Source organism: Calonectris borealis, chromosome 19 (genome assembly GCF_964195595.1).
Source record: "Calonectris borealis chromosome 19, bCalBor7.hap1.2, whole genome shotgun sequence".
Classification (NCBI taxonomy): Eukaryota; Metazoa; Chordata; class Aves; order Procellariiformes; family Procellariidae; genus Calonectris; species Calonectris borealis.
This window is the reverse complement of record NC_134330.1, coordinates 1,788,060-1,804,771: the sequence shown is the minus strand read 5'-3', so window position 1 is coordinate 1,804,771 and position 16,712 is coordinate 1,788,060. Positions and strand designations below refer to the sequence as shown.

At 44.7% G+C, this 16,712-nt stretch overlaps 1 protein-coding gene across 6 annotated transcripts in view; it reads right to left on the bottom strand.

The window, feature by feature from the left end:
- MSI2 (musashi RNA binding protein 2) overlaps nucleotides 1-16,712 on the bottom strand; it is a 262,158-nt gene that overhangs the window by 168,905 nt on the left and 76,541 nt on the right. For all 6 annotated transcript variants that reach the window (XM_075168323.1, XM_075168322.1, XM_075168325.1 and 3 more), the window contains exon 6: nucleotides 5,888-5,980. In XM_075168323.1, coding sequence (XP_075024424.1) covers nucleotides 5,888-5,980 — 93 coding nt within the window. The remainder of the gene's footprint in view (nucleotides 1-5,887; nucleotides 5,981-16,712) is intronic.

Genomic DNA, 16,712 nt, shown 5'->3' with positions numbered 1-16,712 from the left:
CTTTCATACAAGCAAAATTCCTTGCACCTCCTGACTCCGGCCTTAGCCCCAGCTCCACGCAGACTTCCAAATCCCCCCAAAATGAACCCATGGCGAGAAAACCACCTTTTCTCATGCTAACAACTCTATTGTAATAACATCTTCAGAGGCCAAACTCAAGGTCTCAGGGAAAAGTAAACCACTGGAGTGCTTAATACTACAACGGCGCATTAACTCGTTCACACCCAGACAGCCTTGCCAAACAAGGAGGAGTTTTCTCTCATGTTTTCTTGATTTGTATTTTCACAGCTGTCGAGAGGAAAGCACGTAGGAAGCAAGTTATGTAAACCACCCGATGAGGCTGAAATCCTCGGTGTGGATCACAGCGCCTTCCCTCTGCCCCCTCCCAGCTCAGTTACACAGGGAAAGCAGAGAGACTTTTTGTCTGTAACTCACAAAAGATTTTTTTTCCAAAGGTTAAATTGGTCATTATTTGCATTGCTGTCCGTGTTATAATGCATGACATTGTACAACCAAAGAAGGAAATTCTCATTCTCATGTTTTGCTGTCCGCAGCCTCGCTGCTTTCAGCTTTAGTTTTCTTGCAAGACAGCACCGTGGCTCTGCTAAAGCGTGCCTGGAGCAGAGAGAGGGCTTGAGGAGTTACTCTCCTCTTACCTTGTTAACTGCCACTAGAGAATAAACCACAGCTACAGAAAGAAGAGATGAGAAAATTACAATCTTTCAAAAACTCAACAGTTGCACAGAAAAAACCCAAGATCAGAAGCTAGATATCATAATTCCACTGGTCTGTTTTGCATCTCACAGGAAATAACAAGTGACTGTACAAAACGTTTCGGATCCAGAGAGGTAACTCAGAAATCCTGTCTTGTTTCAAAATTTCCAAATCTTAAAAGCCGTTCTTGAGGAAACAACATATTCCAAGCAAAGTTGAAACATGCCTACAATTTGTCTGAGGGATCTCGTGGCAAGCCAGAAGAGAAAACAAAATTAATGCACACTGGTCTGTTCCAATTTCATCTGAAAATTTAAAATAAAAAGCAAATGCCATAGCCCCACTCCCCAAAAGTCATTTTAGGATTGCTGTGAAAGAAAAAAACGTAGAGCCAATGCTCCTGCTTCAAGATTTTTAGAAGTAGAACAGCTGGGGCCACCAACACCAGCGCTGCTTTTCTAGCAGTCTGAAATAACAATATATAAAAATACTGTTTGTCCACAAAACTATTTCACACATCTCCTTTAAAAATCACCACTCTTTTTCAAAAAAGTATAAATTTAAATATATTCTCTCCCACACAAGAAAACATGATTTTTCTACAAGAACAGTCATATATGGGCTAATCTAATAGTTCAAGACAACTGAAACATACCTTTACCATAACTCTGTTCCCATCGTGCTGGAAACAGGGGCTGGAAGGACACAGTAGCCTTTTCATTCAAAGGACTGTTCCCACCAAGTCTGATTACAGCATTTTCAGTCAGATTTTTACTCAGAATTCTGTTTTGATAGTTGGGTCAAAAAGCGCACCTGGAGCCCAACCACATTAATGTATCAATTAATGACCGCACACAACCGTCCAGCATTCGTAAGCTCATCAGGCGGTCCCTCCGACCCCCACCTCGAGCCCGGCTGCACCGCACCACGGAGCCTCGACTAGCGGCTGGGGCAGCGAAAGGGTTAAAATCCCATGTCAAACGGCGAGCCCTGGCTCCAGACCAGAAGGGACATGGGAACCGGGGCAGCTGAGTTATAAAGGCCTTATTGTAGCAGCCCACTGGATTGGAAATGACTTGTAGGCCTAATGAAACAAAACTTTGGCAGTAAAACAGAATGAAAGGAATGAGACAATAAAAGAGAGGAACAAAGGGAGCAGAGTTGTTTCAGCTTAGGAAAATAAGCTCACTTTGTTGTTGGGAAAAGCCAAAGCCGATTAGGATAAACCAGTGACTAGGCATAAGTCTTCCAAACTAATTACACAGTTCGCCATGTGAAGTATAATTGCAAGTCGCAAAATAAGGACTACAATGCTTTCACAGGAGCTCTATAAAGGGAGCACTACCTAGTAAAAAACGAACCCTAAGAAGTCCCTTATCATTAGTCACTTGCAGCTTAAAAGGTGCAGAACATGCGTGTCCCGAGAGAAGTGCAATTCATTAGCGTTCGGGGGCTTTCTTCTGCTGGTCACAGTCCTCCGCGTGAGGCTTTAAGAGGCTGTTGCCTTTTTTTTTTTCCTTTTTTAAATGATACCAGAAGCCTTAAATGCTCCAGCACGTCCTGATCTTGGAGAGCACCATTTTGCTTACACTTTCAGAAGCCATAAACCAGGTAGATCCGCAGCCACAGCCCTGCTGATGGCTCGGGCACTTGTGGCCTCTCCGGAGGGGAGGAAAGCAGAGCCCCACCACGCTTCCCTCTGGATCTCCTCACTTCTAACACCTTCTCCTTTAAATTCTTTTAAAACTTGGTTCTTTTCACACGTCAGCACAAGGGCAATGCTGCAGACCCTGGACGGGTTAATACGGCCGGTGAATTTATTTTGTTTGCAAGAATGTTTGAAACATCTTTGACTGAAGTAGCAGAGGATCACAGAAACAACTGCATTAGACTATCAGGATTAGGTAGTAAGACAATGGATTTTTTTTTTTTCTTCTGATTGTGAACGGTTATGGCTTAGTTTGGAGTTTTGTTTTCCCGGCTTAGCCTCCCCACGTCCCCCTGCGGACCCCGCTCCCTGTAACCAGGCAGGAGAAGCCTCAGCCCCAAACTCTCCCCCAGATACGCCTCCCACCGGCTGCCGGCCCCGGGCCCGCGCCGCCCTCGCCAGCGGCGCCGGGCTGCGCTCCCCGCCCGCCTGCACCACGAGCTGCCGGGCCGCGTCCCACCAGGGCCCACAGGCCCCGCAGCCAGCCCCCGCCGCGGCACCCAGACCCCGCTCCAAGCCCCTCCGGGGAGCCCCAGAGCAACTGTATGTGCACAGGTTCAGCGCCACCAGCCCTAAGCATTCAGCTATCACGAGGCTGTTAATTACACTGCTTCGTGCTCGTTCTGTTAAGCCTTTCAGCTTCACTCAGGTAATTTTTTCCCAGTCTTCCTCCGCAGCCTACAGCAGCGAGGGATGCCCGTCTTCGCAAAATGAAAGCTGGGACTCTTACAGATCCCAGGCTTTACAGAAAGAAAAAATAATCACTATCAGAAATTTCACGAACAAAGTATCAGGAGTTATCATTACCGCGTATTTTGGTGCTCAAACAGGCAGGCATTTTCACCGGTGAAGTCAGAGAAGAGGGTTTATTAAAGCAGTTTTCTTTTTATTGGAGAAAAAGGTTCTGGCATTTACTTTTCAAAAAGCTGCAGTTTCAAATTCAATACTTTATGCCCTTTCCTGCCAACTCCAGTTAAATGAGTGAGTCTGCCCGGCCCCAGAGCTGGTAGCTGTTCTAACCACGTCGTGTGTTTTGAGAGCTACCTCCAGTTACCAAAACAACCTCCCCTGGTTGCAAAGCTCTTCTCTGCAGCAAGTACAAACAGGATTTCAAGAATCACAGCAGTAGGTAAGCAATTTTTTCCACACCAATAAATAAGCTCAGCATTTCAAAGTGCAAGTCACCTGAGATGCTCTTATCAAATATGGGCGGCTCCTCTACACGTTAATTATGTAATGCAATTTTCTTTATTTTTAGAAAGCGCTAAGCAAATGCAATCCTTGCCCATTGATCATGATGCCTTGTTTGCATTGTAACGGCTTGACTGGAGAGCAAGGCTTGTGCACTAAGCAATGCACAGGCGTATCATCTGCCACAATGAGCTTGCAATCTGAGCCAGAGAGTCAAGGAAAGGTGGGGAAGTGGAACGGATGAGGAGAAGGAAGCAGCTCCTACAAGGTCCCACAGGGCCAATCCTGGGTCATTATATCTGAATGCAGCATCCCAACCACTGCAGCTTATTAATGAGTCTTCTAATTTAGCTGGACCACAAGTCCCCGAGTCCTAGGATCATTAACTAGCTCTGCGTCTTCTCACAACCAGAGCCTTGGGGAGAATCACCCGAAAACACCCCACAAACCAAACTGTCTCAGCTGATAAACAGCAAAGCGCAGTAGAGAGAACTTGAATGCCTGCATGCAAGGTCGAGTCACGGTGACACAGCCAAGAAGCCTCTCCTCCAAAATGCCACCGACTTCAAACTCATCTCCTTTTCACAAGCTCGACTAGGGAAGTGTGAAACAGGGGTGCAGCTGGAAAAGGTCACCTGGTGCACAGGGGCCGAGCCCTGTGAGCCCAAGTCCTAGAGGAGCTGAGCTCTAATGACTGGACCACGCAGCCTCAGCAGGACATACTGCCAGAGGAATGGGTTCCAGCCTTGGTTGCAACTTGTGCAGTTGCTTTCAGTGCCTTATTTTTTTACCCTTCCAATTAAGACACTTGAAAAAATATTTGATTTTCCAAAAGTATTGCCTTTGGAAAGCCAGACCTCTTTTAAGCTATCTCAAGAAAGGCAGAGCACGAAAGCAGAACTGAAGCGTCCCGAATCACTAGTCACTACTGAAAAACGCAGCCTAGTTGTCTGCATTCTCAGGGACTGTAAAATTGCAAGCATGAAACTACCAGATGGTGAAATTAAAAAGACTATATTAAGACAGCATCCAGACAATATGCAAAGCACTTATATTGAAACTATTATTAACTTCAAAAATACAGGTTAGAGGAGTTCTGCAATTAGAAGTAACTACAGAAGAAAGATCCAAAAGCTCATGTAATCCTTTAATAAAAGGCTCAGCAAGTTGTAAACATCCTGCCGGAATCGAAGATTATTATTGAAAATAAAATGAATGGTTTGCAAAACAACTATCAACCCAGCACAGGAACAATTTATAAACTCCCCTCCTCAGCCCTCAACAAAATACTGCCTGGCCAAGGCTTTTCAGGGCAGATGAAAGAAACATAAACTAACTACAAGGAATGGGAGCTGCTTTGCTTTGGGATATCCTGCTGTGTCCTCATGCAATCATGCATCTAAATCATCAATTGATGCACTCCAAAAGACAGGAATCAAGCTGTATGGAGCCCCACGGACAGTGGGGCTGACAGGAGTCTCCATGGAAGGTGGTACCACAAACTGCTTTCAAAGCAGACAGCTCTGCAAGCTCTTCACCTCGTCGGACTCCTGACCAAGCATCGAGGAGCCTTGGGCATCCAGGAAGCTCCATGGAAGTCAGTGGCACTAAGCTCCAGCCAGAGCCTGGACTGTGGGGTTTGAGCCGTTCCATCACTGAAAAGACTACTCTGGCAAGGTTCAGGTTTCCTTCCTTCCATAAACCTTTTTGTTTGTTTGTTTGGGGGATTTTTTTTTAAATTATGTCAGGATTCTACATGTATTTCCAAAGGAACTTGCATAAGGGTTTTTTAATAAGAAATTAAATGGATATTCTAGTGACTTCCATATTACTCTTGCTATTCATGTGGTTCCTTCAGGCATTTTCACAACTTAATGAGCTCGCTCAAATACGTCTATCTGCTCCTTTTGCCACTGGAACCAGGGGTAAACAGAAGGCTGATTTTATGGAGTAGACAACTGTGTAATCATTCAGCTAAGGGTCAAATTCTTCCTGAACATACACAACTTCACCTCCCAATGATTCTTTTTTCTTTAAAGAAGGTAAACAGTGTTCGCAATGTTGTACACATACATATGCAACAAACAGAAAAGGAATTCCAGAAGCGATTCCAGAGGCTTCGAGAACTTACACTGAAAGGCAAAAAATGTGGTCGTCCATGCCTCATTGCATAGGCCTCATTGCACTTTTGTTTTTCAAAACACACTTTAAAAAGAAGGAGGGGGGGGAAAGAAGAATTCAAAATATGTAGTGCTCACTTGGGCAGGAACTTACCTTGCCAAACTGTTCAAAGTATTGCTTTACGTCTTCCACTACTGTATTAGCCGATAATCCACCTACAAATATTTTCTTTGTTCTTGTGACCATCTGTAAGAAATTACAAGACAAGCATATGGTTTAACCAGATTATTTCAAACAATATGTGGAAAAAAGAATATTCTTCAGATGCCATCCCTAACCCAGTTAATGAGAATATTTCTTTACAAAAGCAATTCAGATTCTATTTGATTAGATACTTCTTTTTTTTCTTTGTCTTGTTTTGTTTTTATTTGAGAAACGGCTGAGTAAAGGCACTCAATAACAACTCTAGCCCCCGGATATTTTTTTTTAATAAATTATTTTTATTGTGCTTCTCAATGCAAATATAAGTGAAAGAGCAGTCCGAGTGTCGTATCCTCATAGCTACAGTCTCAAAAAGACGTGCCATTTTCCCCCCTTTTTTTCCTGAAGACAGAGTGCATGCTCTTTGGCAGACAAAAGGTAATTATATCAAATCAAAGCGATGTGTTATTAAGTTTCCATGGGTCAGTTTAAAAGGAACTTGCACAGTTACTTTAAAAGTAATCAAATGACTAAAGACAGCAAGAGCCACCGATGCAGTCCTCTAGCTGCCACAAACCACATTTCAGCTGAAATGCTCACAGTATCGCTGTCCATCAGGGGCTGGATCAGGCCCTTCAGAAACCCCTTCGTGTTCCCCAAGACTGCAACTGAGCTCCCAGCTCTTCTTCCTGACCCACACGCCCCCAGGTTTGGTCCATACAAGGTGACGGGATGATGCTGGACTCCCTACAGAGATAACCCATTACCCTTTAAGACGGGCAGGATCCAGCCCAGGGACCCAAACCCCGACAGTGGCAGGGGAAGCTGGCGTCTTTGGTGGGCCGATCTCAAACCACTTGAGCCTTGCGGCCACCTTAAATCAAGGCTGATCCAGGACAATGTTGTCAGCATGCTCCGAAGGGATGGGCATCATCCCCGAATGCTTGGACCGAGGGGAAACACCCCAGCTTACAGCAGGCAATGCCCTTACCACTGGAGACAACAACTAATTAGCAGCCTACCCCACCATACAGAGATGTTTTAAAGTCCACGTTGCATGTTAACTCAGGAAACCAACAAACGTGTCAATAAGAAATCCATGCATTAAAACGCTTGAGTTTGTTCTCTGTATGACAGAAACTGGACGAAGCAGCCATCTTACAGCAGCTGAAGGAAGAAAACGCCCCGTAACTCCAGAACCCATTCTTCCTCGGTTAAACAACGGCCAGCGAATGCTGAAGCAATGCAAAGGGAACAACGCTGGGCAGTCGTCCGGAGACACAACTGCTGCACTGCTCAGCGCAGAGCCTGGATTTTTCTCACTTTTTTTTTCCACTACAGACGGGATACCTTTTATGACAGCTACTGAAGGTCGCAAGGTGCAGCCCAGCGCCGCCTTCGCACTGAGGGGCTGGGGGCTGCCTCGAGGGTCACCACGCTCCCGCGGCAGCATGGCCACCCCATCACGCCAGGGGCTCCCACGTGGCTCTGCCCCCGCGCCACGAGACCCCGTCCCGCACATCAGGCCCACCGAGAGCAACGGTGCTCCCCCACCTGGCGCCCGCCCAGCGGGGCTTTGCTACGCGAGCGGAGCCACGGAGACCAGCCATGCTGCGCGGCTGCAGGCAAAGCCTTCGCAGAACTGAGGCACCGAACAAAAAGCTTGGAGTAGTCCCAAATTCTGTCGGCGCAGAACAAATTAAACATCACTCCCGTCTCCACTGCCATTCAAATTAACCAGGGTAGATATTTCCCTCAGTCGGCCCCTAACCATGTTTTACAGAGCTTCACTTTTTTTTTTCTTTTTTTTTTTTTAAGTTAGGAAGAAAAGAGAGAAAAAAAACAGTGTAAAAATTCAATTATTTTTTTCTGGCTGCAATCTAGGACTCCAAAATTGAAGCCCAAGCATACATTTTTCTGTAGAAAATTGTCATTTACAAATAAAGAATTGGCTAAAGCCGACTTGTAACTAAAGGATTTTGCAGGGCTGTCAAGAGCCCTCTGCCTGCCAGCATCTGATTTAAGATCAGGCCAAGCTTCTGTTGTCATACAAAAGGGGGAGGAAAGCAATTATTCTAAAGCAATATTTGAAATTATCATCATTTTTATATTTGACCAAGAAAGAAAGAAAGAAAAAGAGAGCTACTTCTTTCAGAAGCAAGATTGAAGGTTAAAGAGAAAAAAAAAAAAAGACTACTTTGTTTCAATAGCTTCAGTCAAAGGAAATATTGGTAACGACAAGCAAAATTCACAATATTTTAATGCCTAGAGATGTGTTGCAAGCTGGGAAATGGTTTCAGAAATCAGCTCTTCGGTACAAAAGTGAAGCACAAAATTAAGTCTGCTTTTATAATCTACGTTTTCCTGAAGAGACGGTTCAATTGCTTTGTTATACATATTCCCCTCAGCAAAAGAACAGAAGTAATGTGTAGCCTTAGCAATTCCTCCTATCCCAACGCGCCTCAACAGGAGATTTCGTTGCCTTCCTTTCACCCATGGCACGAGGTACCAACGTGCCCCCAGACTCGCCTCGGGCTCAGCCAGAGTCACTTTCTCACCTCCGTCTCCCACGACCCAAGGATCACCAGCAGCCCAGGAGACGCGGTCATGACAGAGGCGCAGGTTTGGGCACCAGCCTTTTCCCCGTAAAGGTCTGGATGTGCGCAGCGGAGGTGAATGCATGAAGCCCGCTCACCGTGGTGCCACGACAAGCCCCCGCAGCCGGAGATGAGGCCAGCACCGCGCTCAGCTTGGATCTAGCCCGGGGCGCCTAGCAGAGCCCCAGCAGACCAGAAGAGTTGCCATTTGCGCTGGAAGCACCCATTTCTTTCTCCAACGTTAATGCCAGAAAACGGCTGTACGCAGTTGACTTGTCTGTGCTGGTACAGCCTCACCAATTTTCAATTATTAGATAACTGCGGCAGGACTCGGACCAACTGGAAACAAAGCCTCCGACTCCTGCTCTAACCTGCAAATCCTCTCTCATTAGCCAAGCAGACGAGTTACGAGGCAAGGCTTCATCAGGGTAAAAACCGCAGAGCACTGTGGTCCTGCTCTGCACGGGGCTCCCAGGCTCCCACGGAGCGGAGCAGAGCTTTGCACCGGACCCACAGCCCAGAGACCCAGGGCGCAGACGGTTAGCCGAACAGCTAATAGCCGAAGGTCTGCAAACGTGTTAGCCAAACATGGCAGAGCATTCAAAATAAAAGTATTCACTAACTCAGAGATTTTACTACACCAGGGACACCTTCTGTGTAGATTAGCCAATGAATCACCAATAAAAAAGATTTTAAAGCACAGCAAATTGCCAGGACCAGGCACATTCACGAGTTCTGAGAAAACTGACATTAACTAAAAGTCCCAAAAACTCTCACTGCTAATGGCTGTGAGGGCACAGGAGGAGAGCACCTTATTTCTCAGTAAGTACCCTCAGCAGGAGACAGGGCACCAACACCGGTGGGCTTCTGGTTCATCCCAGTGAGTGATGTTCTTGCTATCTGATATGACGTTCTCCACCATCACCTCCCCAGATCTGTGCTTGTTTCAGGGAGGAAAAACAAAGGGTTAAAAAGTATTTAATGAAGTACACTTAGTGCTGTTTAGTAAACGTTAAAGATGACAAATGATCGGAGCCACAAGGAACTGAGCCAACTGAAGAGCTTTTCTTTTAAAAATTAAATTTTTTTTTTAAAATCAAAATTTCTCATTTGGCTCGGAAAATAAATCAGCGTATCTTTATCAAAAAAAAAAATTCTACAATTTTATAAAAACATTTATGTATGTATCTAAGAAAAACACTCATTATTAATTTTTTTTTATTTATTATAACAAAAAGCCCAAAACCTAAGAGTCCCCAGCCTGAAGTCCCTCGAATGAAAGTCACTGATGAGCTTTATCTTTTCCTGCAAGTAAATTCCTGCTTTCTGGAGGTTGCTTACAATGGGGGCACTCCCACAAACAGCAAAAGGGAGTCGCCTGTAGTGATTTTGGGTTCAGTCCCTCAGACAGCAGCTCCATCTGCTCTTTGCCTGGGGTGGGAACGGCAGTGTTTGGGTAATAGGAAGTGATTTGTGTGAATCAATCACAAATCCATGTTTTATGAATGACTCCAAGAAGTCTAGGTCACTCAGAAACTACAATACTTCCAGCTTCATGTCTTTGTTTTTAATTTGCAGTATAATATATCTATCATTCACTATTGCAGGGCTCTGCAAAATGTAGATATTAAATGTTTTTGGAGCTTTTGTATACTGAAGGTGTCTCTCTCTCGCTGCAGAAGAAATCGACAGGGCAGAGTTAGATCTAACACTGGTTATAAAGTCCGTTAATTTTAAGTACCTGCAGAATCGCTTTGTTTGTATACTGTGTTAGTGTTGCAGTTAATCAAAACACATGTGACTACTACTTCCAAGAGTCATTCAAGGTTACAATCTCTTCATTGGCTTGGCTTTTGAAAAATGCATTCGCCTTTGTGTTCTGAAACTGAGCAAACACTTCAGGGGGTGCAGAAGCAGGAAAAAAACACCCTGCTTCAACAAGACAAGTCGTCTTATTTTATGCCATTTTTTGCAAGGTTAAGGTTGTAATTAGATCGGTTTGGGGCATATCAGGTAAATCTTCTCTGAAAAACAGGCTGAAGATGCAGTCTCTGGAAACAAAAATCCTGTCCCACTCAAACACATTAATACACTACGTGAGCTAAAACCGACTGACTCAGGTAAAATGAAGGAACTGCAGTTTTGCAAAGTTAGAGCCTCCAGTTCAGCATTCATTAATATCCTTGCATACTCACGTACCAACCCAGTTCTTCATCTTCTTGGTGGGTTTTTTTTCCCCCACTGAAACTGTCTCATTATTGTGACTATTAAAAATGAATAAAGGGGATTTTAAGCTCATGAAATATTTTGCAGAATTCCCAGAATTTCAAAATCTCAAGTAACAAGCATCCACTACTCTTTTCAGATGAGCCAAGGCCCAGTCTATGTTTAACACAGGAGTTACATATTTGACTTCAGGGTAATGGTTTTAAGTGTCATTTTCCTACTGCTCTTTACGCAGCCTTTTTTGCTGTTCGCCCCCCCGCTCCAGTTTTAGTGAAGAGCTCCTGGCTTAGGGGGCATGGCTGATGAGGTTGGAAAGGATAAGCACTTACATCCAGCTAGCACAGAGAGGAGACTGACTGTGTCACTGGCAGGTCTCATTGCAAAGTAAAATGCATGTGCTTTGAAACTGGATTATCCAGAGGTGCAGGCGCAGTTAAAAATGACCTCGGCAAATGTAGATGGCAGCAAAGTCAGAAATGCCGGGATATTCTGCATGCCATCACATCTTTGCTTGAAACAGGACTACTTTCTAAATGAGCAGCCGCTCTCTAAAAGCAAGAGGCAGAGACAGGCACTGAAGTAAACCAACACACACGAGACTCAAAGAACATCCTGGAAACCGGTGCATGAACTCAGCTCTGGTGCACGCCTGTGCGGAATTCATTAAGGCTTTGCATCCTCAACTTCTCAATACGGTGGAAGTGGACTAGAGTACTAAGAGTGAATCTGCATCGCAAATTGCTGAAATTAGCATTAATTTCAGATTAAACTAATTATGCATATATAACTGTTTTCCAGAGCACTTTCCTCCTTCTTGTACGGTAGCATGTATGCATGGGTACATGCATATTCCAGCTTGCTCACGTAATCTGCAGTTTGACATTTCATCATTTCTAATGTATCCGCCTTCTAAATAGGTTTATAATTGGAAAAATCATCTTTGGTATATAGGCTGAACTGCATTTTATACCCCATTGTGTTGTACATTCAAACTACAGCATTACCTCTAATTAAAAACAACAATAACTCATGTAATAGGGGAAGTGATCTTGTTAACTAAATTGCTAGGCTTCTTTGGCAGAGCACAAACCATAAGCAAGAATTCTCCAGGTTTTTTTTTGCCTCCAGGATCCTCACAGCAAGTTCCAAAAAGCTATTAAAGAACAAACTGAAACATGATGCAAAGCCCACGATGAAATAGGCAACAGTTACTGAAAGCTGCCAACCTTTCTCCATTCACCAAGCAGGAGAACACCGCAGGAACCATCCCCCTCCCCAATACTACTGTACGGTTGACAAACGATGGACATGTTTTGCTGAGCACTGTGTACCATTGGCTAGCAAATATTAGACTCAAGCTCCACAACAGCAAGAGGAACTCAATCCTGTGCAAAGGCAGCACAGCTTTACGTGCCACGTACAACATGCTTAAGTATTCAAAATAGGATTTCAGCAAGACTTAAATGGTGCAAATACCTTGTGCCTGACCCCTGTGCAAGCTAATGTCATCCTGTAAGAACCAACTCAAGCTACAGAAAGGTATGCAGGAATGAAAGAGCTCTTTAATCCAAACAAGCGGCACAGATTCCCAGCGGGGTAAATCAGTTCCCTTGATTTCTGTGGAAAATACAGATGGGTTGTATTCTCCTAATCCATTCATAAATGAAATTGTTAACTTACTCCCTGCTGTATTCCTGGTTTTTGGCTGTCTTTGGTTTGCTGTTAACTTTGGGAGGGTCAGGTTTTGGCCAGTGTTTTATTTTTCTCCCTCGATGACTATGGTATCAGCAGGAGGCAGAACACACAAAGTGATTTTTATATGACAGATTGAATTGGCAGCAATCGCCAAAGCCATCCTTGGAGTTTCACAAGCAAATCTGGCCTGGGTCCAGCAGAGCCCTTCCTGGTCATCTTCCTGACTACAACAAATTTAACTCTCTTATTTGCTCCCCTGGGAGGACCAGCCCCTTACTCGCTCGCAGGTACAGTTAAGCAGCGGCAGCCCGTCACGGGCCACAGCCATCCCCCCAGGAAGGGGCCCTCCCCAGAAGAAGGGCTTGCTGTCTGGGCAGGAGCATCCCGCACCTTCCCCTAAGCACCCTGCAAGCCACCCCCTGCTCTCCAGGCACAGCAACGGGTTTATGTGCACCACCACGAAGAGCTCCCTTCATCGGAGATCCAATCTCCTGAAAATCAGCCCCAGCTGTGAGAGCTCAGCATTTTTTTGAGCAAAATCTGGCTTCAAGCTTTCTATCAAAAGATACAGTAAAATTCACCAGAGCCAGACTTCGCACCCTCCAGAGAACAGGAATAGATCATAGCCCCACAGCCTCGCTATAACCAGTTATATCATATCCCTTAGGGCTGCTCCCTTCTACTGTGCTCTAGTTAACTCTTTTATGGGTTACAGAAGCAAGGTACAGAGGCGGGAAGAGGGGAGCAGAGAGAAAATCTATTTAAATCTCTCTGGTTGCTTGAGCTTCTCATGCACGATACTGCAAGGAAGGTAACTCTTAAGTATTCGCTGAGTGCAGGCAACTTATCTAACATGCCTGCCTGATTACTGTTCAGCAGTGCTTAAAAACTGCATTAATAAGTTTAAATAAAGATAATTATTTTTAAAGGAATACATCTCAGGACGACAAATGGAGATCACTGCCCAATGTGACTATGTACTAGGGGCGGGATTTTCGCAATGCCCATATAATGTAGGGACAAAGGTCCCAGTGGGAAGCAATTAAGACTCTGCTCCTAAATCTACAGGCTACTGGCAGAACTTCACCTTGTACAGAGAGAGACAGAGAGATGGCGTTCTGCCCAGGGACCTCACATTCAAAGACATGGCAGCAATATTTGATGGGAACACAGCATTAACTGACTATTACAACGTTCATCAATTCCTCTATTTATATTATGCCGTCTTCTGGAAAGAAACATCCTGTGCCATACCCAAAATGCAACCAGAAAACTCATATCCTCCAACAGGACATACAATTGTGGAGGAACATGTTTACAAGGTCGATTCAAGGTCGATTTGGAGTAAGGCTGTACAGGTGAACTAAAGTAGATCAAAGTGGGAAATCAAACTAACCGGCTTCCCAAAACATATCCAAGTCCTCATTTTTTAATCTGGAACAATACAAGGAGAAGGCAACCCGCCGTCCCTGCTTTCCTAAACCTGGGAGGGGCATGCAGCAAGACAGACACTGCATGGAGGCTAGATATAGCAGGGAGCAGCATTTTCTTCTGCCGAAGAGCGGGCTGCCTCCCCCGCACAGGCTGCACTGTTGCAGACCTGTTGAAAGCAGAGACTTGTGTGGGGCTTCCACAATTAAGAGCGGCTGAGGGCCTGCTCAGAGTACAGCTGACCACAAAGGCCAACAACTTCAAAAGCTGGAGTTGGACGCCAAAATCCATTCTGAGGCACTTAAGTGGCCTAATTTTTCCAGGTCCTGCAGCTCCCATTGACTCAAAAACCTCATCCAAGAGCTGTATTTGCATACAGCTGCAGTTGCTTCCCGAAGTGTCGCCAGCTCCCGGGCGCTGCACGCACAAGGGCAGACGTTCCCAGTGGCCAACCTCAAGCTTTTCCTGAGGGCAAGCACCAAACGGCTTGTAGAAGCTCAGCTCAACCAAGAGCTGCTGCCTACTAACCAGGTGGGCTGCCCGAGCCCACGAAGTCACGTTGCCACACCACGGCTGTCAGCTAGGAGCCAAAACACGGATCCTGCACAGGCCTCCTCCGTCGGCAGGCATTGCTGCTGGGCAAACTGTCACGGGGCAAGGCGTCAACCGCCTTGCAGAGGACATGCTCTTATCCTACAGGCAAAAACTTTTCCTTCTTTGCTCCACACTTACCTCTAAAGTTAAGAGAGCACGCACAGGCAGTTGGACTGTTCAGCCAGCCATACCTTTTAGCATGCAAGCAGCTTGCTCCATCAATATGCCCCAAAGCACGTGGTTCTGCAGCTAGAATGGCTTTTATGGTGCTGTCAACAGACCTTTCTTTAAGCATGCACTTACAAAAAGGAGAGGGAAGAAATGTAATTGGAGGTTTAACACAGTGTTTAACAAAAACCAATAGCACAGTCCAATTTGGAGGCTAAGAAAAGTGCACATTCTGTAAGAGTTAATAAATTCTTCCAGCTCCGAACACTGAGGTCACTCCAAGAAAAACCTTATTGCCTCTACAGTGCAGAAAGCAGACATAATTTAAATACTTCTAAGTTAGTATCAACTAATTTTTCATGATAACCCTGCCAAATCAGTGATGAGAGTTTTCTGTTAAGATTCTAGATAATGTTCTGCTAAAACAAGAAAAATTCACAGGAAGGGAAAAGAAATGTGTAAAGCAATTTACCTCCTTCCCAACACACTCCAGATGATTTCTCTGAAAAGAACAAATGGAAAACTTTAACCCTTAGGCTTGATTAATTTCATCTACATAATATAGATGCACATGGCAATCAGTTACTGATGAGCAAGTTTTACTTCATCTGCTGAGTCAAGCTAATGTCTGTGCAACACGCTGCTTGGCTTTTTCGTAAGGGTGATCCTTCCGTCTGATGCGAGACCTCTGAAATCCTGCAGAATGTCCAGATTTGCTTATTACTGCTGTTGAAATACTTTCGCAATTTTATGAAATCCTGCATTTTCTTTTACCCTCTTCTCCCCACGCAAATGGGTTGGTGAATTGCAAGAATTACAGTACTCCCACCTTCATCTCACAAAAGAAAGATGTTTCCCTTGCCAGGGACGGAACCCACCAGCCATTATGAAAGCAACATAGTTGTCGCTCTAAAGGAGATCAAATAACCCTTGACTAGGAATAAACGGGCCCCTGAGGAGCGGCATCGAGAATGAAGAGTGGAAGCAAGACAAGAGAAAACATTCATACTTTTTCCAAAGAAAGGCAGCACCTCGCAGCTACAAGAGCTTGTCTCCCTTGTGTGATGTTTACTCACTTATTGACCACAGGGCAAGTCATTTTAGTCTCCATAGGGCTGATGTATCAAAGAGTCTTGGGAGAAACTCAGCTGGAGTCTGCAGGGCTCAGCATTTAAGCATACATTTTAACTCTCAGCGTTTGTGGAAGCCTCATTAGGTTGAGTACGTTGCACAACCGAGTGCTATGTGCCTTGATTTCCACGAAAAGAACCAATAAAAAAAAAAAAAAAAAAATCCCCACAGCTCACTGGAGCCTGTGAGGCTTCACTCATTAAATGTCTAACCCGCTGAAAGTCTGATTTGAAGATGCTGGAATAGTGCAAGACATTGTTACTGACATTATTGTTATTAAAGGAAGAATAAAAAAAATATTATTCCTAGCTAGGAAGGTCATACCAAACTACCAAGCAAGAGATAAATCAGCCAAGGTCTCCAAAAAAAGACGTTATTTCTCCTTTACTCCAACATCTTAATGTGCATGACTTTTTTTGTGCTGGAAATATATTTCTATAAATCCTCCTCTACAGAAAGCTTTGCTTTCAGAAGGGGAAAAGTAGCAGATAAAATACTACCCATCAAAATGAACTCAAGTCTCTAGTAACATAACTAAATGTGTAATGTTACAGATGTTTTATAGCCAGGATGTCGGATCCATTTAGATCATTTTTACAAACCCAGCAAGAAATATCCCCCGACACTGGAAACCATGCTAACAGGTCTTGGACCAGTTGTTTATCCAAACAAAGATGCCGTCAGGGAACAACAATAACTACCGACCAAAACTTGAAGGGCTCATTTCTCAGCCTTGTACCATCAAGATGAGAGACTGAGAAGGACGCCAGGCTGAAAGAGGAGCTAGCATTAAGACACAGTGGCAGGAAAGGGGAAAAGTGTGAAAAAAAAATAGCAAAGGAGTAGGGGTGGGTTACCAGTAAAAACAAAATGAAAGCAGTAAGGACCGAGGGCAATCGCTACGCCCCTGAGAGAAAGAGCATCTGCAGCAGGAG